This window comes from Melospiza georgiana, chromosome 2 (genome assembly GCF_028018845.1).
Source record: "Melospiza georgiana isolate bMelGeo1 chromosome 2, bMelGeo1.pri, whole genome shotgun sequence".
Taxonomy (NCBI): Eukaryota; Metazoa; Chordata; class Aves; order Passeriformes; family Passerellidae; genus Melospiza; species Melospiza georgiana.
The window spans coordinates 53944295-53968567 of record NC_080431.1 but is presented as its reverse complement, the minus strand read 5'-3'; the positions used below and the strand labels follow the sequence as shown (position 1 = coordinate 53968567).

The window sequence follows — 24273 nt, the reverse complement described above, 5'->3', positions numbered from 1 at the left end:
AGGAGAGATGGAATAGCCTGTTAATATTGCAAATGGGTGCCGTGAATAGTTTTATGTTGTTAGATAAGCCTGAGGGTCCCCTTAGCAACCTGTAGTTTTTCAAGAGACAGCCAGGATGGTACTCCTGCAGACAAGTGACGCAGAGAGAATTCACCATCTGCAAGACATGCAATGTAAGGCAGTATAGACACCACTGAAGGATTATTCTCACTCTGCTTCAAAGTCAGTTTTTTTGTTCTGACCAAAGTCAGTTTTTTTGCTCTGATTCATCAGCTGAACCTGTTTACTCATCTACCATACAAAAAAAAAAAAAAAAAAAAAAAAAAAAAGTGGGCTCTGTCTTCAACAAAAAGAATTCTGGAAAGCTCAGGGTGATTTTCTCCACAGGTACTGGGATGCTTTCTAAGCCCCTGCTAAATTTCATCTTGGAAATTTCCTACCCTCTGAACTCTTGGCCTTGGCAGAGGCTTTCATTTTCTGACTCTGACCTTCTTGGCAAGACCATCTCTCCTGATGTTTTTCAACTACAAAGTATCAACCAGTGGAGCTTACAAGGTCTGGGAAATAAATCAGATTGTACCATTGTCACTGCTTGGATGTGATAAATTTATAATAAAGCAAATTCATGTCTATTCATAATGCCTGACTCTTCCAGGATGCTATATTTGGCCTCAAAATGGATTATTTATTTGTCCTGCTTATCTGTTAAAACTTCTTGGCTCCTTCTATCTCATTTGTTATGTACCTTTTCCTTGCTTCTTTATAGTTTTAAACACAGATTTTCAGAGAGGGCCTTGATCCTATGTTAAAAATCTTATTCTGATTTTCGCAAGAAATCTCCTAATTTTAAACTTTGAATAGGATGGAATCTGTTTCTGGAGATTTAGCAAAACCTCTGGATATCTGCTGGAATCCTACAGTGCATTCCTTGTGCAGTCTCTTCAATTGTAAGTCAGATATTGAATGAGGCTGAGCCTATACAAACCTGAGTTTATATTGGGCTCACTAGGAATTTGTCTGGTTGTAGCCAAGTGTTATCTTTTCTTGTGTGTCTAACAAAATAAAGAAAAGGTGCACGTGTCATTTCCAAGAACTATTGTTTTTAAGATTTTGAGTTGGGTTTACAACCACTTTGTGCTGACAGTCAGAGCCGGGTGGTGGCACTGGTGATCAGACAGAAATCCAAGCAGGTTTACAGTCCACCCCAGTTAGACAAGTTTTCACAGGCAAGAGGAGATCAGACAATAAAACATTCAGATAATTAAAGTTCTCCATACAGCTGTGTATCAGACTCCAGATAACAGCAGCAGCTGCCTCAGTCTTTCTACAAGCCCGTCAATGTTGTCAGCCATGTGACAGTTCTTCTTTTGATGTATAAGGTAACAACCATCTTCATTTTGAAACTGGAAGGATAAGTCACTGCTAGTGAGAAGATACAGTAGTAGTTGTAATCTGAATGTCTTAGAGTCATTTGCTCGGGCAAGAATTAATTCTAATTAATTAATTAATTACACAACAAAGAGAGTTGTCCAATTTCCTTCCTGTAGCAAGCAACTGAGTAAGGATATAAGTCTTGTTTCCTGACCTGCAGCCAGTACTTATCTCTGAACAGTAGCTTTGGGTTTTTAAGGTTAAAGTTTAAAGTTTTGCCAAGATCTATTACATCCTCTTGTAAACATTGTTGCAAATCCTTTCCAGGGGGGAGGTAATTTTGGGGAGTCTGCTGGAGTTAGGAGATGTCTTTGCAGGTGGAAATGGCATCCATGCAGCAGGTCCTGTGACTATTGAAGAGCCACTGTGTGTACAGGGGGCAGAAAGAGCACAGAGTTCAAGTGCTTTTTCTTCCCTTCCTCCCTTTCTTGCCTTGGCCAGAAGCAATATTTTATCAGCTGTGGTGGAAATCTTGGATGATCTATCAAAATTTTGCAGCTGCTTCCAGGTTCAGTGACACATACTCCTAGCTGGTGTCTGCACACAGAGGTGCAGAGCTAAGCACTCTGCAGAGCTCACTGCCGTGCTAACAGGTGACAGTAACTCCAGGCCAGCAGAGGACTAGGAGCAAAAGAACTGAACCAGAATGAACTCCGTCTTTTGCAATACTCACCCAAGGAGAAGTTATGATAATGCATTTTCAGTTCCAGAATAAAAAGAGGCAACTCATCCAGTTATTTATTGGATAATTCAAGTTACAAAACTCAAGAAGAATCACAGCTCTGACAAGGCTTTATTTCACATCAGATCTTGCTTTGATGTTCATAATGCATGGAAGTAACTGCATTTTTCCTTATTATGGGTAGAGGGCATTCTTGTTCCAATTTCTCAGGCCAGTGCTATTTTCCCAATTACCATTTTGTTTTAAAGGAAAAAGCTTTGCCTGCTGGTGAGTCACAAGGTCTGGCCACTAGTTTCTGCAGGGACACCTGTCCCCTGCTTCAGTTCCTTAGTGACCTGAGTCGAGGCCACCCAAGTAAAAGTACAGACACTGAATTGCAGAGGGGGCGGCACAGCATGGAACTGTGAGAGGCAGAAATGAGGATCGTGGCATAGGGAAGGGGCTGCAAAATATCTAGAAATACTAGAACCACTGAATGGTTTGGGTCGGAAAGGACCTTAAAGATTATCTAATTCCAACCTACCTGCCATTGGCAAGGATACCTTCCACTAGACCATGTTGCTCAGAGCCCCATCCAGCCTGGCCTGGAACACTTTCAGGGATGGGGCATGCACAGCTTCTCTGGACAACCTGTGCCCGTGCCGCCCATCCTTACAACAGGGAATTCCTTCTTTACATCTAATCCAAACCTGCCCTCTTTCACTTTAAAACCATTCCCCCTTGTCTTAAGTAAGAATGGTTGTCTTAAGCAAGAATGGTTGTGTTTACGTTGCTGCACGGACACACCCTGAAATACGAAACCAAAAATAGTAATGCTCTGGAGTGAAAAGACTTAAGTTCTGCTATTGCAAAGCTGAAGCGGGAGGGAGTGTGGGCGTGGCATAAGGGAGCTGGGCTTCCTTCCTTCCTTCTTTTTAACACTGGCGGTGCTAACCGAGCCCGACGTGGTTGTGGGTGGATTACAACCCATTTAGGATCCTTGCGAAGCAAAAAGAACCTTTATTAAAACCAGAACGGCGGAAAGAACGAGGGGGCCGGGACGCGCCCCTCAGCGCCGCTCCTCCCCGCCGCCGGGCGGGCGTCACTGCGGGGGCGGGGCCGCGCCTGGCGCTTCCTGGCCCCGCCCCGGCCCGCGAGCGGCGCGTGCGCGCTGCCGGGGGCACCCGAGGGCGAAGGGGCTCGGCCATGGCGGCCTCCATGATCTGCAGCCGGGTGGCGGCCGGGCTGAGGGGCAGTGGCCTCCGCGCCTCGCTGGGCTCCACCGCGGGGAAGGTAGCGGCCTCTCGGGGGCGGGGGTGGGCCAGGCCGGGGCTGAAGCGGGGTCGGGCCGGCTGGGGTTGCGGAGCGACGGCGAGAGCAGCGTCCGTCTCGGCGCGCCCCCGCCGCCCTCCTGCCCTGCCCTGCCCTGCGGCGCGGCTGGCAGCCCGGCGTCACCTTTGGTGTACGGCTCCCCGCAGCCGCTGTTCTTGCTTGTGGCAGGTCTTCCTGCGTGGCTGCTTTTCCCTTCCTTTTCAGCGCCCCCGTCCCCTATCTTGCTTGGAAATCCCCGTGTTTCCATCTCCGCCGTCACCTTGCTGCTAGGAGGGGTTGGGCTGTGCCAGTTCAACTCTTCTTTCAGCTCCCCCCTCCCAGCCTCTGCTCTTGGCTCCTCTGGATGCCATTCAGGGGTGCGGGCTTGTTTTTGGCTGCAGCACCCGTGGGAAGCGGTGACACGGAGGAGCTCGGCAGGCTGCGGTGTGTGACACGGTGTGTGACACGGTGTGTGACACGGTGTGTGACGCTCGCTGCCGCTTTCTCCCTCTGCCACGTCTGGGGAAGGTCGCCCTGAGTGCCCCTCTCGAGTTACACGCAGCCTCCCGGGCCGCCTCTCCGCTGGGGTCGTGCCAAGGAGAGGACGTCCTGCCTGGAGAAGGAACCTCTACGTAGGCCCTGTCGCTTCGCTAGCTTGGAATGCTGTAGTAAATCTCATGTGTCGTCTGCTTGTTTCCTTTATTTGAAGTGAAATAGAGCCTAAAAAAATCTAGCTTGTTAGAAACTTCCTAGTTCAGGCTGGTTTTTACGGTGCTTGTGCCAGTGGTGCATACTAAAAAAATAAAAATAAAAGCAAAGGTTTGTTTTGTATGTAAGTTTGGTTTGTAATCTTTTTACGTTGAGTCTTTTGGTGATCATCCATATTCGTGGATTAGCTGAATTCGGTAGGTTTCTTGCTTTGTTTGTGTATAAAATTAAGGTCTTATTTGCATATAGTGAAATACGAAAGACGCAGCAAACGTTTTTTTGCATTTGTTGTTGCTGATCTTTATGTTACAGTCCTTGTCAGTGCTAGTAGTTTCACCAGCTCTTTCCCCCTGACCAATAAAACCTCACAAAATCAAATACGAGACCTGATATGAATGACTAATGTGGAAGGTTAGGATTAAATGTTCAGGTGTTTGCACTGGAACACTAAAATATACTTGTTTAATATGTAGACTGGTTTTTAAACCTAAACAAAGAGGGTAGTCTTTCACAACAGTCACATTCTTCTTTTTGTTTTCTTTTTTTTTCATTTATTCTTTTCCTTCAGGTACTTGCTGGAAGTCCAGGAATACTCAACAATCATGGGTTTCAAGTGCAGCAACAGCAACAGAGGAGGCTATCACTGCATGAATACCTGAGCATGGGACTGTTGAAGGAGGCTGGCATTTCTGTTCCACATGGAGTGGTTGCCAATACGCCAGATGAAGCTTACAAAATAGCAAAAGAAATAGGTATAATATTAAAGAGAACATATACTAATAGGCATGGGTTTGATACAAGGTGTACCTACTTTTTCTGTCTTTCTTGGAAAGATGTTGCTTGGAGTTCTGAATATACCTTCCCTTTAGGAGAGCCTTCCCTGTGAAGCAGCCTTCTTGTTAAGAAGGAGTAGGTCAGATATAAATTTTATTAGCTTAGACTAATATAACTACTTAAACCTCTTTGAGATGAGTAATAGACTCTACTTTGTGCAAGTCTTGGATTTCTTTCTACTTTCAGCAAGGTTAGAGGAAGTCTTGTGTGAAGAGTTTCAGTGGAGGTGACAAGATCTCATGTAGAACAGAAGATGCAAACCATATTTCTCTTTAGGCTACAAGAAAAGAGTAAAATCCTATTCCTTTGTGAGTGTGCTTTTCTGGCAGAATGCAGCTAATTCACACAGGAGGGGAGGACTTTGATGGCTTATAGTTGTATGCTAAATTCCTGTCTTGTTGATGAAAAAGTATCCAGTCTCGTTTGCTGGGTACTTAAATATTTAATTGAGAATTGAGCTTTAATTTTGGACTTGACTTTGCCTATTAATTTGACACTTTAATTACAATCTGTCCTCATAAAATCTTGTGTAATTTGAATTTAATTTGGAAGTCAGCTTCTGTTGTGTCAGATATTAGAAGATAGGGATTTTTTTGGTTGATTGATTTGTTTGTTGGGGGATTTTCTTAGTTTAAAGTCTGGGATTTTTTCTTCCTCACTGGAAAAACATGTTAGGCTTGTCACAAAGTTTTAGTGAAGTTTTGGTTCTCATATTCCTTTCTCCTATGCAAATGCTCAAATCTCTATTCACCTCCAAAGGGATATATTCATAGTGATTCCTGAGGTTATAGGTTTTGTTGGATTCATTTCAGTTTCATATGGAGATTTAGTGTGAGAAATGAGATCTGAAAAAACTGATAATTTTTCTTCTAGAGCGAGTTATGCTGCTTTGTAATGTAGAAAAGAATTGAAAGGCTGCTTTTCCTTCAGGCATGATGTCCCAGAAATTCAGGTATTGTCAGATACCTTCTTTGTCTTGTTCCTGTTATTAGAGTGAGTGATACAAAATTATAATAATTTCATTAATATGAAAGGAAGTTGCTGATATACTTCTGAGAATGATTTAAACTTCAAAACCTTACCTTCTGTGAAGGATGAGTTTATAGCAGGATCAAAACTTCCCAAATCAGGCATACCCCTTTTCTCTACTTTAATGTTTGCACAGATATTGCTGGAGGAAAAGGAGAGCACCTTTGTCTGTGGCTCTTTAATCAGCAGCCTGGAAACTCGTAGGTCAGGATTCCTTTGTTTTGTTCCTGCTCAGAGAGGGCTCCCCCAGCAGTGTGGGTATGGATCTGGCTGCTGCTTTATAGCTCTGTGTCATCCCTGTGACATCATAGGCATGCCTGTTATCTGAGTGTGGGACTCTGGGCAATTTCTTGGGGATTAAAAGAATGAAGTTGTGAAGTGTGTGAGTTGGCATCCCTTTAGTACAGGAATTCAGGACTTCTGGTTGTCAGCCAAATATTTATTGGAGTTGGTGTGTAGTCGATGGTGTGACTTTCTTTGGTACTTGAGATGAGGACGGGAAAACTTCCTGAAAGGAGAAGACACACTGAAGGAGCTTGAGGTTTTGAGGCATTGCTCAAACAAGTCCAGAACTCATTCTGAGTGGTAACATTATTCTTTGCTCCAGTGTTTTGGATTTGTTTGTTGTTGTAGGCATTTAGCTGCTTTCTTTCATTTAGTACTTAAAAAAAAAAAATCAACAAAACACAAACCAAACTCTATCAGAATGAAAACATTTTTTGGTCCACCACTTTTTTTAGTCCACCCACGCATTGTTGATTTTTGTTGTGTGGAAGTAGTTGCCAGTAGATAGGATTTTTTTTTCTTTTTTATATGCTAAACTGTTTAATCAAATGTTTATCTAGACCACTACAAAGACAGTTGGTAATACTCTTTGCTCTGTTTCCCTAGCGCTGATCCACATATTCCTGGTAAATTTACACAGAGCAGATTTCTGACTAAAGGTTGAGTTTGGCATTGGATTTCTTCCCTTTTGCAAATACTTCACTTAGAAATGGGTAAATTTTTATCCCAATGTATAGCAAATGAGAACTTCTCGTTAGCAGAGATTATCATAGGTTAGTTGTGGCTGTAGCTAAATCAGTGTTACATAATCACTCACTTAAATTTTGAGAAACAAATGAGCTGAGTAAGTTCTGTTCCACAGCTTTGATAAGAGACTGCAGAATGACTTGGTTGCCTTGAAGTTTATGGTTTGCTCTTAGCCATGTGTGCATTCCAGCTAGCACTGTGACCAGTTCTGACTGAGAAGCTGATATGTGCGTGTTATCAAGAACATGACTAATGGACCTAAAGACTGTTTAGTGAACAGAAGCTTGATCAGTGTGATGGCAGGTAGCTCAGCAGAACACACTATTTGAAATGAACATTGCTGTTTGTTAAGAGACTCTTCCATAGGTGCAATGTATTGTTGTAACTCAAGTTTTGATGCTTCCTGTTCCCTTTCCTCTGGTAACAGTGGAGTGAAAGGCAGTGACATATTGTGTGCTCGCCTGGGTTTTTTAATAGCATGTATTTCGATTCATGATGATTTGAGAAGTAAGACTTCGTAAGACATTAATATCTTGAAGCCACTTTTGTGTGCTGGTGATTTTGTTGGGTTTTCAGGTAATGAATCCCACAGCTTTTTGTGCATGGCAGACTCCCAAATTTTAGTAAAATATAAAGCTGTATAAAATAGGAGGTGTTGAGAGAGTGAGTGCAAAACATTTCACCTTTCTACATCAGAGTTCTTGAAAGGAGACTGAAAGGTCCTGGAATTGAGTGTGCTGCTTTTGCTGTTGCAGTTTGAGGTCCAGTGCAGCTCCATGTCCGTGTGGTTTATAAAGAATGTTCTGTTTTGGTATGCTTTCTGCAGAATAGCTCCAGTAATTGCTTTGGCTGTATTCCTGCTGACAGTTACGTGATTAATACATGATTTTTTTCAGACCTTCTAGATTTTTTTCAATGTTACTAACATCTTTTAAGTACTTATCAGTGTTATTTATTTTTCCATCTGTTGCTTAAACATACAACTTATATCTGTTAAAAAATCTTTAAAAAGTAATGTGTGAACCTGGGTAGATTTGAAAATAGAATTTTTGATCCCAAGCTTGATTTAGTCAGAAATCAAAGCTTAGTACAATGTGTGCAATTATTTTCTAGGTAAAGTACTAGCTTTTTCTTTATTAGCACATGAAAAAACATATTCCAGGCACTGTGGGAAAAAGCTGAGATGGTTTTCTCCTTAATGTATGCCACACTCATCTTGGCTGTCTGATTTAAGTTTTTGGGGTTTTCTAGTCTATGTCATAGTGAGAACTCATGTTTGTCATACTTATATATATGGTATTTTTTTGGTTGCCATTATCAGTTTTCCTTGTTGGTCAATTTTCTGTCTATGTTCCTGATGTCTTTCAGGCTGTCTGAAATTCCAGAGTGTTTATTCAGTTGCTCTAGGATATAGATGATGATCTAAGGTGGCAAACTTAAGCAGAAGTTCCTCAGGTGTTAAAAAAGTCATGCAATTATGTTCTTACTTCCCTGGTCAAAATCTCTAGATAAACAGCAGTTGCAGTTTAGAAACCAAACATTTACTTACATTCTGGCAGATGTTATTTTTTTTTGGCATCTGAATCTTACATTTTGCTTCAGCCTTTGCTTTCTTCTGTAGCACTTCACTCCTTTGAAGTTAAAATACCAAAACATTGTTGATGATAATTCACTAATTAAAATAGAATTGTATAACCAGCACATTCAAATTTTGACCTCTGTGTTTTAATTGCTCTACTTTAGCTGTTGACAAAACCAAACCTGTCTTGTGAGCTGATAATGAATTTGATGCAGTTGATTAATGTCAGGAAGTATTTGTGTAGAGGATATTTTGTAATAGCAAAACATCTTGTTCAATCTCCCGATTGGTACAGTCCTTTCAGTGAAAGAATGAGGATTCCTGGCACATAATTATTTCAATAGTTTTACTTTTGATTTGCATGCAATGAGTATTCTAATACCCAAAGGTTTCAAATTCTGAAAAAATGTGATTTTGAAGTTAAAATTCCCAGTGGCTATACTTACTAATGAAATGCAGTGTACTCTGAAGAGATTCTCTGCTCTGTTGACAGAATTAAGGTCAGAATTTTATTTATATTGACACTCCTGTTGTTAGTTACAAACCCATCTTTTCCTAAGGCCAGTAAATATTTAAATTTAGGTTTTGTTTAAATTTAGGTTTTTGTATCTGTGCAACAAGAAAAAAATAGCTTGTGCTATAAATGGAGGGTTACTTTTTCTGGTGCAAGAACTTTGAAAAACAGACTGAAGCAGAAGTTACAGGTCTCTGTCTCTCCCAGGATAAGTTTGCAGTTGAATAGTAGTTGAGAACTTGGTTGACATGTGAGTTACTAACCTGCCACTGCCCTTTACTGTTGTCTGCCTCGTCAGAATAGATTAGGCTTGCATGGTTGTTCTGAAGGTGCCTGTAATATGTGGAAAGCAGTACCTCTGCTACAGATAGTATTGGGCAGAGAAGTGGCAATTAATGTGATTTGACAAAAGTCAGAATGAAAACTTGTAAAGCAGAACATTTTAATCAGGCCTGTGTGCTGTATTGGACTTTCCATTTGCACAGGAAACTGCAGAGATACAGTGGAACAATGACCCTTCTTGCCTCTTAATAAGCTTATTAGAAGATTGCATTTTATATGGATATCTTTCTGCTTGCCTGCATGCATTGATCTTTCTCACAGTTTGAAAGGTTAAATTGTAGAATCAGAAATTATTCCTTCCAAAAAATAGGTATTAGTATTGATAGAAGTGAAGATGGTTTTGTTTGCTGACTGTGTAACTCTTTCACTGTCTAGCTAATAACTGATTGTTGAAGGTGATAACTGTAGTGTTAGTAAATTTATAGATTTTTGTTGTCCTGAACAGATGAATGCTAAATCTGTGTTCTGATTTCAGACACCTGTTCCCACTGGTATCTACTCTTAATTTTCTAAGCATTTCCTATTTTTTTCAGGCTATTGTACTTATATGTGCTTTTAGATCTGACTGCCATTAACATGGAAATGTGATGCTTACCAAATGTTTGTTCAGAGATTCGTGCATTGGCCTTTAGCTTGCTTGCCCACATGAGTTGTACTGGTGTTCCAGTGCCCTGTGTTAAGGCTTTACAATTTGTTACAGCTTCAGCTGCTGAAAGCTGAAGTCCTGCTCTCTGAAGTTCTTGTGTGTGTGTGCCTGTCACATGGTGCACAAGTCTGCAGAAGCACTGTCTGTCTGCTGGATGAGCTTTTGCCTTCAGGGAATCGCTGTTGTGATGTGCTTCAAGGCACGATAGCACAAGTGCTTCTGCCAGCACAAGAAGCGAGGCTGGAGTGAAAAGCTGAGGGCTGGAGGCAGGATGGCACTTCTTTGGTGGTGTGTCTGCTGGGTTATCTGCTCCAGGGCAGAAACTGCTATTTTTCATTGAAACACAAGCCTAGCAGTATTTCAAAGCCATGTAAGCAAAAAAAACAAGGGCACAACTGTTGATACTGAGTAGAAAACTATGGTAGCTGCTGGTTTCCAGATTTTTTCCTTGGGTTACTGTGTATCAGCAGTTCTTTGCGGTGTCAGATTGTGTGACAGTGCTGCTGCTGGAACACTGCAGATGAGGTGTGTGACCAAGCACTTCCTCTTGTTTTAGAGTAATTTTCAATAGGAGCTGTGGGAAAAATGTTTATTGAACAGTGAACTTTCTGCATAATGGGTTATGGTTTTCTTGGGATGTACTGTCTTAAGTTTGTTTCAGGTACATCTGTGCAGCTTAATTGCTTGTAGACAGAGCTGCTCAAATAAACCTTGAACTTGTTTATGCAATCAAGCAGCTAGTTTGCAGTGCTAGAGGAAAACAATTTACAGATCATTAGTAATCTGCTCGTTTAATGACTCAGTTGTTGCATAAGGATCAGTCCAGTGATGTTACAGCCAAAACTGATTGTGAAAAATTAAACGTTGTTTTTCTCACATTCTTTTGGATATCTGTATGTTGACAGAATACTATAATGCACCACAGTAAGAACATTTTTAAGAAAATATCTTCCAGGATCAGGGTAGTGGTGCATATAGCCCACGACTCTGCCTAAGAACAAAAGAACATTGTGCTATTTAGGGCAATTCTTAGCCTCCCTATTTTCTGCAGTCCATTACTCCTCATGTCCTCTCAGCATTCATATTTTTTAACTACTTTTCTTTGCTTTTTAGTCTCTCAATGACAGTTCAGAGTATCCCAGTTGATTTTTGTTATATTCTCATGCTTTACTTTTTAAACTCAAATACCCAGTTTCCCCTCCTAGAAGAATATTTTGTAAAGGATTTTTAAACAGTTAAAGCCAACTAAAGGGCTTACTTTGCCTACTCTTGGAAGAATAATGGGTTTGTTTAGGCCTCTGGCTTCTGCAAAGCACTCAAGCTTATGCCTTAGTGCTGTGCTGGGTGAAAGCCAGAGTGCACCTGGCAAGCTGACTTGGGTAAGTGCTGTAGTTACATATCATTGCTGGGAAGGGAATGGTTTACAGGTACAGGGTATTTGTAATTGTTTGAGGAAAACCTTGCATATGGTGTGTCAGAGATTCAGTTCCTTCTTGTAAATAATCTGTGAGGTGCTAACTATTTCTTACTGGGTGCTTAATCATATGTGACTCTAGCATGTATTAAAGATGATCAGAACACCAGCATTTCTGAGTACTAATTCACCAAAGTTTGCTCACAGAACAGCCTAAATCTGCAAATTGTGGATTATTTGAGTTTTTTGGAACTATCTGTGTGAATTGCAACGTAGTTTTCAATTCACATTGGTGTTTTGAATGGTGGGCATGGAGAAAGGGGGATAAAATTAAAGCAGCCTTTGTTATTTTACCTGAAGCAATTTGCTTTATGGTCATAGATGACATTTTTTGTGTTTTCTTTTGTTCTAGGTTCAAAGGATATTGTGATAAAAGCACAGGTCTTAGCTGGTGGTAGAGGAAAAGGAACATTTGAAGGTGGCCTCAAAGGAGGAGTGAAAATAGTTTTTTCGTAAGTTCTTTCTAAATTATCCATCCAAGTGGAAAAACTTCAAGGTTTCACATTATGGATTAAACCTATTGCTTTCTTTAAAACCAGGGTTTTAATTATTAACTTTAAAATAACAAAAATTAGATAAGACTTTTTTAATGCTACTTCTGTTTTTACAGCAGTTTCTTTGTCACATTCTGAGCTTCTTTCATTCTAGTCCAGAAGAGGCAAAAGCTGTCTCCTCCCAAATGATTGGAAAGAAGTTGTTTACCAAGCAGACAGGAGAGAAGGGCAGGATATGCAATCAAGTATTTGTCTGTGAACGCAGATATCCCAGGAGAGAATACTATTTTGCAATAACAATGGAAAGGTCTTTTCAAGTGAGTAATATTAGAAATAGAAGTAAGCTAATTAGCTTGTTACAACTGAATTAAAAAAAAAAAATCAACAGAAGTGTTTGCTGTTCACTTGCTTTCGAAATCAGAAGTATACAAGCTAAATTTTGTTTTCCAGTGTATCTGACTATATGATTGACTTTCTTTTTAAATGCTGTAAAGATGTAATGCTACAATTTGAATTTACAGATTAATAAATGAGTGTTGGTAGCCCCAACTAAAGTTCGGAGTTACATGGCCAAAGGGGAGATGGGTAGAATAAGGGGGTAATTTTCATTTTGGTTTTAATTTGCATTTGCCTACTGGATTATGCAATTTAGTTTAAAACCACAGCTATATGGGTGCATGTGCATTTACACCTTATTTTTAAGTGTCAGAAACAAGATAAGTGACAGTGTTGTGGAAGAGCAAATGGTCCTGCATAAATCTAACATCTTTTTGTCTGGTGTGTGAAGGTTCCCAGAGGTGCACTGGTGTGTCTCTTGATTTTGAGAGTGCTAGTAGCTTTCTCATACTAATGCTTTCCAGGAAATGGGTAAGAAGATTTGGGCCTAGAGGTCTGTCTTCATATCTTTAAGGAAAATGAAAGCCAGTTTTTTCTGGGTGTATGGGCTGTATGAGTGGGTATGTAGTTTTTTAGGCTACAATTCAAGTGTGCTGAAGTATGCTGAAATGTGTCAGTGTTTTCTGACAGACAAGTGTTCTATTTGGAGCATAGAACATGAATTGGTAAGTAACTTTACTGAAGCCAGGATTTGGAACAGATCTTGGAGCTTGATTTGCTAAAGCTTAGGAAAACTGAGTTTTGTCTGTTCAGATGCTTAAAGTTTGCAGAGGCACTGTTTTTGGTAATTAGGGGATATTTAAATATGAATGAAATAATTTTCTGTGGAGGAATGAGAAAACTGGTCTTACTCTAATTTTTTTTTATAGCCGTATTAGGAATTAAGTATTTGTTCCTTTATCTTCCTCTGTAGTATTCTTTTTGATAGGAGAGTATCAGTTGTGTTGAATTATGTGACCTGGGCACTTCCATTGAGATGTGCTCCTGGAATAGAGCAAGGGACATTCAAGTGTTACCATATGCACCACAAGGTGGCATTAAAATGCTGTAAATGAACAGACTTCAGACTCCTAAATTTGTGTAAGCAATAAGCACCGATACTTACGGAAATAAAATTTACTGTAACTGATTGTAGCAAATTAGATAAAGAAGGGAAACATATTTTCATGGCTTGTTCTTGGTCTTGTATAAAAGATAAGTCTTACTAGCATATATTGATCATACTGTGTGGGTTGTTGCTTTTTGATAGGGATGTGCTTGGTTTTTACTGCTGACTTTATAAGTCATGTTTTTAGGTGTGTTTGTGATTACTGTAACTTGTATAGGACACTTAGGATGAGGAAATGCCTTTCAAAAGAATGAAGTGTGAAGGTTGAATAGCACACAGTGTTTATTCCTGAGGTTGTTGTAAACCTCTTCCTTTAAGGAGGGGAAAAATGATTAAAATAGCCAGCTGAAACTGGCACTTTATGACTTGGTTATTATTTGCCAGCAGGGGTTTGTGTTTTAAGCAAAACTATTCACTTTGGTCAGTTCTATGGAATGATGAGTTATTTTATGATCAGTTTGTAGCTTACTGACAGTTCAAGATAAGAATATCCAAAATGTTCATTGAGCTGAATTTTGCTATTAGATGCAGGATAATTTGCAAGCTATGTATTTACATTTGGAAGGATGGTAATGGGAGGGGAGTGGTGTGGTTATTAAACATGTTCTCTGAACCAGGGTCACATTTTCTATAATTAGTTGTCAACAGTTATAAGGCTGTTTAATCTCTGAGTTCTGCTGATAGGAGATGTTGCTTTAATACACCCATGGCCATAATCCATGCATGGGTGGTGATAAGGGAAGGTTGGTTGAAGGGATCAAGGTATGTCTTTACTGTGAACTGGAGGAGAGAGTTTTAGGTTCCATGTAGTGAGTCCCTCATGTTTTTGCTGAGATTTGGCTTTTTTTTTTTAAATAAACTCAGCTGCAAATGCTGTCAATTCTGTTTTCTTAATTGCTTTTATTAATGAATAATTGAGTGCTGTTTTGTTTTGCAATGGCTTACTTTCAGTGAAGGCTTTAGTTACTGAGCACTGTGTTCCTAGTGAGCAGGTGTGCTTGGCAGTAATTTATCACTAGGTTCTGCAGCCCTCCATTTGTCCTTGGAGTTGGAGCATGACAGAATGAAAAAATGAGTGCCTGGCATTTGATCTGTATTTATGTAGGAGTGAGTGGAGAAGGTGGAGGTGAGACGGTAGTTACACTTCTCTGGTGACACCTAAAAGATAAAATGTATATGATTATGAAGTTGAATCTTTCTATCAAAATTTAAAAATAGTATGTCAGTGTTAATTGTTTTGCTGCTGCTTTACAGAGGAAATTTTTCTTTATTAAAAGAAAGTGGACCTGACATACACTTGAACATTTGGAAAGTATTATTAAAAGGTTTTATATGGAGGTATTGAGGAGATACACTAAATTTTTCAACAAAAAAGGTTTTATTGCTGTGAAGTATCTTATGGGAAGAACTAAGTTTTGATTGTGTGCTATCAAATTACTTATGCATTTTTTCCCTTTTTATTCTAGGGTCCTGTGCTCATAGGCAGTTCTCAGGGTGGTGTTAATATTGAAGATGTTGCTGCAGAGAATCCTGAGGCGATAATTAAGGAACCCATCGATATAGTAGAAGGCATAAAAAAGGAACAAGCTGTTAGGGTAATTGTTAATGTGGGAAAGTACACATTAGTGAGGATGGGAAAGTTGCTTCTAATTTTTATAAAGGGTGTGTGCATTCAGCCTGCTGAGTTGTCTTAAATCCTTGTTTGAAACCGATTTGAAACTAGATATTTAAGTATTTTCAGGTGAATCAGTGTAAATCCAACTGCATGGCAGTAATTTATCTAGCTTTTATACAGCTGTGCAAAGGCATAGCATGTATAAAATAGCTCTTTTTTAGGATAAGTGTAGTGTTCTATATTGAAAACAATCTGTTCAAACCAAAGAGTGAGTTTGGTTTTTTCCCCCCAGTGGACATGGTGGGTTCTACATTTACAAATTCCAGTGACATTGAAATAATAGCTAAACTGAGACACCCTAACATGAGTTAATAATAACCATTCTTTTACTTTCAGCTTGCCCAGAAAATGGGATTTCCTCCTAATCTGGTGGATGAAGCAGCTGAAAATATGATCAAATTATATAATCTCTTTCTGAAATATGATGCTACCATGATAGAAATAAATCCTATGGTGGAAGATGCATCAGGAGTTGGTAATATTTCTTATTCATACTCTTCATGTAACACCTTGACTTTTTTGTAAATCTGCGTTGCTTCACACTGATAAAAATTCAGCTGTATACAGCAAGAGGAGTTAGTTAACATGGTATGTTGAAAAAAAATAAAGCAGATAAATTTGAGAATCTAAATATTGTAGGAATCTGCTCTTAATTGCTAAGTATGCTCTTAAGTGTAACTTCGTTTTAAAATTTTTTAATGAAGAGCACATCTACCCAGGATAAGGCATTCCTGGAAATCAGGTCTTTTCAAAATTCATAAATTGAAACTTGAACCACCACATGTATCCCAAATTGGTACTGTGATGTTAACCAGAATAGTAGCAACTATGAGAAATCTCCTGCCTTTGTGGCATTAGAATAACTGATGGGGTGTGATGTATGGAAAGACTGTAGGGGTTTAAGTAATATCTTGATATTTATGAGGCTTTTAGCATATCCAGTTGCAGAATAGTTATTTAATGTTAAATCACAGCCAATTCCATTCTACAAAAAATAAACCTGTAGAGAATATTTGTGCTTGAACTCAGATTCAACAGTTTGAAATTTAAATATGAATATAGCTCTTTCATCAAAGTGTGTTATTACTGTCACTGGGGTGGTTTTTTGTGTGTTTTTTTTTTTTTTTTTTTTAATAATACTTAAGTGATCAGTATAGAGCAGTCTTTTCCATCTGTTTCTCATGCCTTGTTATTTTTATATCATTTTCACTGAGGGATAGAAATGAAGTGATACAATGTTAGTTCTGATGTAAAGAATACTGTAGGTTTTCTGCTAGCTAAATCTTAAGTAAATTTACTTCTGTGTGTTTTTTCCTAGCATTTTCTCTTCCAACTCAGGCACTCTTTCATTTTGTTTCTGTGTGATTATTGTCATGCACACATTATATATGTTTGTTCTAAAAGCTAAAACTAAGATGGATGAAAAAAAACCTCAAATCAGAGACCTTCTTTAAGGATTAGTTTTATGCTAATTACTTGTGGTACACTCCCCCCATTCTTTTCCAGGCTGCAGAGTGATCAGAGAAAAAATAATTTGCTCAGATTTATCAAACAGCTTGTTGTAAGCTTTTTAGTGTCTAGAGTGTCTCAAGAAAGTTATCTTCCCGTTTTGTGCATAACTGATTATATGGGGAAACAGGAGAGAATCTTATATTTATTGATAGTAGTACATGTGTCTTTGTAGCAAAACTTTGTGTTTGGACTGCATGACCTAGCTGCCAGGTTTAACTTGATATACTTCAACACATTCATGCAGCACTTGAATTGTTACTATAATATTAAATGATGGTGAGTAATGGTGGGTGTTTTCCCTTTCAGTGTTGTGTATGGATGCAAAGATAAACTTTGACAGCAATTCAGCCTATCGTCAGAAGAAGATCTTTGATATGCAGGATTGGACACAGGAAGACCAAAGAGACAAGGATGCTGCAAAAGCAGATCTCAACTATATAGGGTTGGATGGAAACATAGGCTGCTTAGGTATGTACTATTTAATGAATTTTAAAGGACCTAATGGATTCATAAACTGAATTCCTAAATGTTATCTTTATTCTCATGTAGTCAATGGTGCTGGTTTAGCTATGGCCACAATGGATATAATTAAACTTCACGGCGGAACTCCAGCAAACTTCCTTGATGTTGGTGGTGGTGCTACAGCGCAGCAAGTGACAGAAGCCTTTAAGCTTATTACCTCTGATAAAAAGGTGAGGGAAGAGTTGGCATATCAAGGTCCTACACAGTGGTAAAACAGGCTATGATTTGGAAGACAATGCTTAGTGCACTGTTTTATAAGCACAGAACTAGAAAGAGAGAAGATGGAAATCTTGACTTCATCTTCGTGCAGATGAAGGAGGCTGAATAATCTATGGATTTCTTTTTACCTTTTTAAATAATAGGGGTTTTGGCTGGGTACTGAGTAGGCATTTTTGTGTCTTCTGGTTGAAGTTACAGCTGTATTTGAATCTTTCCAGAAATCTTGGAGTCAGAAACTCCCACTGTCAGCTGTTTAAACAGAAAGCAGTATTCAGTTGGTTTTCCAGTTTTGTTTTTCTTTTGGACCAGTTTTGCAGCTGGGTCTGTGTTTTGTGTGGAGTTGTAGAGATGAATATTTGCTGTGCTGTGCACAAACGCGTTTCTAAGGTACTGATTATATGTAATGTAAGATAAAATAACTTTGTAAGGGGCTTGGAAGGGCTTTAATGTTTACCCTATTAGAAGTTTATCAGAAGTGCTTGAATATTATTAAAATAATATATTGGTTGAAGCTGGAGGAAGAGGTTTTCCACAAAAATTGTGTGAAGGCCATATTGATGGTCTATATGAGATGCTTATCCCAGGGGGAACTTGGCAGTCTGGGGCTTTTTAAAAATAAAGAAAACTGTTTTAAAAGGGGTAACCACAAAAGGTGGGAATGACTTGCAAGATCTTGCAAGACTTTTGCACCACAATTTTATGTACCACTTGCTCATCTTTGGAAAGGGCCAGAAACAAATAGTGAGTGATATTTCAGAGGAGCTTAGTCTCTTTCTTATTGGGAAGACTTACTATCAAATGCAGGGTCTGTAACACGCTCCAAGAGTGCTACAGAATAATTTAATCATTTAGATTGGAAAAGACATTTAAAATTGAGTCCAACCATAAATCTAACACTGCCCAGTCCTGCACTTAAACCATGTCTCTAAGCACCACATCTACAAGTCTTAAATACCTTCAGGGTTGGTGACTCAGCCACTTCCTTGGCAGCCTGTGCCAATGATTAACAACCTTTGTGGGGAAGAAATTTTTCCCAATATCCAATCTAAAACTCCCCTGGTGCAACTTGAAACCATTTCCTCTTATCTGACTGCTTGTTACTTTGGAGGAGGAAGAACCTCACCTTGCTACATCCTTTCAGGCAGTTGTAAAGAATAATAAGGTCCACCTTGAGCCTCCTTTTCTCCAGGCTAAACACCTCAGCTCCATCAGCCCATCCTCATTAGCATTTCTTCATATTTTTCCAGAAAATTGAGGGAACAATGAGAGACACAGTCACAGAGCACCTGAATTACAGAGAGGAGAGAAGAGAAGAAACAAGGAAGAATCTGAGGGTTACTGATTTGGGCAGAGTTTTTGCAATGCAAATTCTCTGCTGATGTGTGGACAGAGGATGTCCAAAGAGACTTGTTAAGACAGCTTTTCCTTTCTGCTTTCTTTCAGTTGCTCACTATTTTATCAAAAAGCAATGGCTATAGCTGGGATTCCTGTTGCTGAAACTCAAAGAGCAGTGCAGCCCCCTGGTGTCACAGATGGCACTCAGGGTTCAGTTCAGGGCTCGTTTGGAACAGCCTTCTGAGGTGCCAGTCTGAGTTGCCCATTAGTAGGAGGAGGAAGAACAGCGTGACACAGATGAGCTAGTCTAAGTGCAAGATCATGGGAACCAAGTTACTGCTCACGAGCCAGTTGCACAGAAATGTTTTATCTTGTTGAGTTTGTTTTGTCACCTAAGGCTGTCTACCCATTTCGATTCCTGCTTTGTTTCATCTTTCATCTCTGACCATGATTCTTTTCACCCTTCCTTTCTACCACTTGAGTTCCGTTAATTGTTGGCTTAATTCTCCTGAATAAAATGTATTTCAATAGCTTATCTCTAAGCATGCTGGCTTTTAGGTAAACTGTGTAAACAGGGTCTTGTGTATGAGTTTTTAAAATTTCCTGTTTTCAGGATGTGGAGTTACTGGTGTGGGGGTACCTCTGATGGAGTACTGTTAGCAATGGAAAGATTAATAGTTGACAAATACCGTTTTCTGAAGTAACTGTTCTGTTACCTGTGACTCTACAGAGCTGTACTTTGGTTGCTGATATTCTGTAGTACAGAAATGTTCTGTCTCTTGTAGAGTCCCTTGAATTATCCTTAGACTGAAGGCTGTGTGCTGCTTTCATCTGATCTGGCCATTTTAAATGTGAATATTGTCATTGATTCTGTAGGTACTGGCTATTCTGGTAAATATTTTTGGTGGCATTATGAGATGTGATGTCATAGCACAAGGCATCGTTACGGCAGTAAAGGATTTGGAGCTGAAAGTTCCTATTGTGGTACGGTTGCAAGGTGAGTGTGCTTCATATATATTTAAATACATTTCTCTCTAATTGACAGGTGTCATTGAGCTTATATACTGTGTAGCAAGCTGCCTGTGAATTGAAGTCAATGGAGAAATAAAGCAAACCTTGAATTTAGATGGTGAGGATTGGAAAGTTAATAAAAAGAGACTTCCTGCTTTTTAACTACTAATGTTGTTTTCTAGAATTATTCACTAACTTCTGGAACAGGTTTCCTAGAAATATGAGACTAGCAGATGGTAGTAGTAGTAATAATCTCCTGTTCAATAAGAGTGGCATTTTGTCTGTTTCTGAAGGTACACGAGTTGATGATGCCAAAGCTTTAATAACAGCTAGTGGCCTCAAAATCCTCGCGTGCGATGACTTGGATGAAGCTGCAAAAATGGTAAGATAACTGGTTATGAATATTCTTTTCAGAACATAGCATCTGTTGCAGAGTACTGAAAAGTCAAACTCCATTCAATCAACTACTGGTAGCTTAGGATAAATCCCAGTGCCAGTTGCTACCAGTGCCTGAAGCAAATATTTTACAAGTTACTAAGTGCATAATTTGTCAGGGGGGGCAAAAATGCAGTCAGAAGCTGTTTAACCCCGCAACCCAAAACCAAATCAATGATCAGGTCAGCCACTCCCCTTGGTGGGGTAATGGCTAAGAGCTTAGCTTTATTAATTGGGGGAAAATACTTAAATTGAGGTGGCTGAAAAATGCAATGTAACACTTCTTTTTATCAACCACTGCAATTCAGTGTGCATGATTAAAACCATAGTTGATCATGATGTGGCCTCATAAGATAATTAGATATTCAGATGTTCAGATGCACTGATGTGTGTGTTTCTTTACTTTGTTTGTGGAGAAGAAAGTTGTACTAGAAATGTACATGGGGAAACTTACTAATTTTTTTTCCCATAGAATCACTTACTCTGTTATAACATTTCATTTGAAGCAGAAAATAGTTCAGAGAAATTTAGAGTTGTTATGCAGGAGAAGATAATGCTCCTTAAAGTATCAAAATAAGATCCAGAAATGCTTGCAACAAAAACTCAGAGGAGAAATAGCTTCTAGATATATAGAATTTCTTGTGAGCTGTCACCTCAACACTTCAAATAACAAAGTGGCACATAAAATTTATAACTTAGCATTTTTGTTATAAATGAGAAGCAGACTTTTTTAACTCCATGGGATGTTTTCTAGAAGACTTCATTATGTTTAAATTAAAAGTGATTAAGAAGTACTGAGCTAAATAGTAATCCTACCCCTAACCCCCTCTGATATCTTACTTATGATTCCCTGGTATTATTTTGTTTAAAAAGATTGATCCCCTCAGTCAAGTTAGGATTGTTTTGAAATTAAGTTTTTCTTTTCTGTTTTTCAGGTGGTGAAGCTGTCTGAAATAGTAAGCTTAGCAAAACAAGCTCATGTGGATGTTAAATTTCAGTTGCCAATCTGATCTGGGAAATGTCATGCCAGTGTCTAACATGTTCTCTGAAATACTGTGTTCTGTGGGAAATTCTTAATTTTTCTTTTGTGTGGAGGTTTTGATTGACAGGCGCACAAACTGAAGCATCTGATCTTTAATGTTAACATTCAGAATGGTCAGAATTCTTGTAAAAGTGTGTATTGCTGATATTTAGTCTTTCTTAGCTGTTACTCTCAAGCCTCCAGCTTCTGCTGCAGAATGTCACTTGCAATATGCTGCGTTGTCCAAAGTAAAGCTTCTGGTTGAAAAAATAATTATTCTGAATAAATTTTGAAGTTACTTTACTTGTAAATTTGTATTAGCCTTGTTTAAAAGTAAATATGGCTGGATTATCTAGTTGTCCATGTGGAAAAATGTATTGAAACGGTATTTTATGTTGGAGACATTTGTACTTAGCAGTATAATGGACATGAGCAAACCAATCATTATTTATGAACAGATGCATTTGAACTTGATCAGAAATATTTTTAGAAGTCCTTCATTGAAGTGGCTGGTAACTCTTCTGGACAACGTGTTAAATCACTACAAAATATACTGTAGCACTTATATTTTCAGAGTTTCTGGTCCTCACGAAAAAGCATTGTGTAGTTTTGTATACAAACAAGCATTTACCAAGCTTCAAGGAGACAGGATAAATAGAGAATTAAAATGTCTATTGTACATCGCTAATAAAATTGTACATTAATAAAATATCTCCCAAAACTTTTACTCTCTTTCTTTTATATGTTGCCATTTTGATTAATTGCATATAGCCAAGGATTAAGCCATTGTTTAAGACAAACTAAAACCTTTTTAGTAGTAAAGTTGTAGTGCCACATTTGTTAATTGTTTTCCTCCCTGAAGTACACTGTGTGATTAAACCCACATGAAAAGCTTGGACAGATATCATGCATGTAATATCTTGCTAAAATATAACTCATCTCTGCACAAATAAATATGCAGGATTTTGTTGCTTCTTGGGGAACTACTGCTTCTACTAATGAATAACCATTCATTTTTGTCACTTTACTTCCACATTACACTGAACTTGGATGATGGTCCATTTACTGTTTTGTTTCCAAATGAGCACTCACTTTTTGTTTGTATTTTGTAGGCTTCTTTGTTTGAAATGTTATTTTCTTGGCTAATGATAGTGTAGTTTTATCTGGAAATAATGAAGCTACGTCTGTGGTGGGAATTCAGAATAGGAAATCATACAGTTATGAGCTAAGGACTTAAAAGGATTATGTGAAATGTGGGAAAATCAATCCTGTGGTGTTATGAAGAAGTGGGGTATTAAATGAAAAACTTTATACTAGCATGGTGTATTTCAGTAATCTTTTTGGCAGTAGTAAAGAAAATCAGCAGAAGTTAAACTCTCTCCAAATTTAAACTGGATTATTTTTGATCCTCACTGTTCTCTCACTGAATATTGTGTGTTGTTGATCCAGCATGCTAAATTTGGCATATGGATGTGCTTGGGGTTGCTTTTATTCAGTAGCCTTGAATTGAATTGCAGAGATGACTGTAATTCAAATTGTAGTTTGAATACATCTGTTAAGCATTGAATAATTTAGAGAATATAATTAATTTTTAGCATGTGTGTTTGCTTCTCGCTTTTTTTCTATTCACTTTGAAATCTTTGTGAGCTGCTGATTTTAAATGGAAATGATCTTTTCACACAAATCTGTAGTGGAATGGAGGCGAAAATAGATCCTGCTGTTCCAGAATTTGCTTAAACCCTGTTTGAATTGTTAAGTGTAGTTGAGTAGGGGAGAGGGAGGAAAGGCCAAGTCATGTCCATCTTTGAGGGGAATGTAAAATACTGACATTCTCAGTAATGTATTTACAAGTAGCAGACTTGTCAAAGCAGTATTTTGCAATTAGGATATTTCTGAAGCCCACAGTATTCCTGTAACAGTGGATGTGGAATAGGTGTGGGATATTTGAATTAGTCCAAATACTCCCTAACTGGAAAACTGGAATTTCCCTTTGGAATTGGTGATAAGGGACTGTAGATGGTGTTACAGACAGGATGGGAGACATGGGAAGTGTGTGACCAGTAATATGGAAGGAGTGTGACTAGGACAGCAAATATGGTGTATATGTATAGGTCTCAGGCATGGCTCTTTCCAGTGGTGGGTCTGGAAACATTCTTTTTTATTTCACATGGTGAATAAACAGAATTAGGGACTGACTGATTTCCAGTAAGTATCTTGAAGTAAGAGTATGGAGATTGCTTTAATTAAGGTATAAGAGTGCTATGGGACCTTTTAATTATGTGTATGTTTTAAACATTCTGCAGACTGGTTTGCCTAAATCAAATGTGTTGCAACCAAGGAATGTTAGTTCATTTGCTGTGTAGTTGATAATTTAAAGGCCCAAAGCTGATGTATCAGAATCTATTTAAAGCCTTACAGACAACTTCCTTACCCACACTGTACTGCAATGTTGATAATCAAAAGGTGTGTAGGAATGGAGACTTACTGAAATTAGTCTGTACAGCCAGAAGCAAAACTCCTAACAACGTAATCAAAACATGAAAAATGTGTAAACAACTTAGAGATGAGAGCTTCAGAGAAGCAGGAATTTTAATGACAGTAGTTTATATTAATTATTTGCTGTCTTTTGATACAGTTGTTACCAGGACAGACTTTTGTAACTATTTTTGAAATACCATGAAAGCAAATGTCTTTTTGTAAGAGTAATGTAGCACCACAATTTTGAAATTCAGAAATTAGCTGTCTCATGTTCCACAGCAACCCCAAGTGTTGGACTCAGGGCACTTATGTGGCCAATGTGCTTGAAGACAGCTCTGGTGAAAGCTAAGTATCAAACTTACTTCCGAAATATTAAGTATTAAATTACTCCCTAAAATATTAAATAGATTTTTTTTTAATATGGTGTCTACCAATTTCTGTTTTATGTAGTAATGTGCTTTCTGCTGTGATACTTTGGTGAAATAGTTGACCTTCATGGAAAAACA

At 38.6% G+C, this 24273-nt stretch overlaps 1 protein-coding gene across 1 annotated transcript; it reads left to right on the top strand.

Annotated features, from left to right (window-relative positions):
• The first annotated feature begins 3242 nt into the window (after nt 1-3242).
• SUCLA2 (succinate-CoA ligase ADP-forming subunit beta) lies at nt 3243-22016 on the top strand. The gene is made up of 11 exons (XM_058018626.1): nt 3243-3385; nt 4680-4863; nt 11914-12013; nt 12210-12372; nt 15026-15154; nt 15571-15709; nt 17053-17214; nt 17296-17438; nt 19699-19819; nt 20127-20215; nt 21204-22016. Exons 1-11 carry the CDS (start codon nt 3299-3301, stop codon nt 21276-21278), a joined length of 1392 nt encoding a protein of 463 aa, XP_057874609.1. The 5' UTR covers nt 3243-3298; the 3' UTR covers nt 21279-22016.
• The last annotated feature ends 2257 nt before the right edge of the window (nt 22017-24273 follow it).

Bases quoted from the DNA above. Each gene is read 5' to 3' on its own strand.
- SUCLA2 (XM_058018626.1), top strand. From the start codon at position 3,299: ATGGCGGCCTCCATGATCTGCAGCCGGGTGGCGGCCGGGCTGAGGGGC. The intron at 12,014-12,209 runs GTAAGTTCTTTC...CTTTCATTCTAG, and splicing joins GGAGTGAAAATAGTTTTTTC to TCCAGAAGAGGCAAAAGCTG. The intron at 17,215-17,295 runs GTATGTACTATT...ATTCTCATGTAG, and splicing joins TGGAAACATAGGCTGCTTAG to TCAATGGTGCTGGTTTAGCT.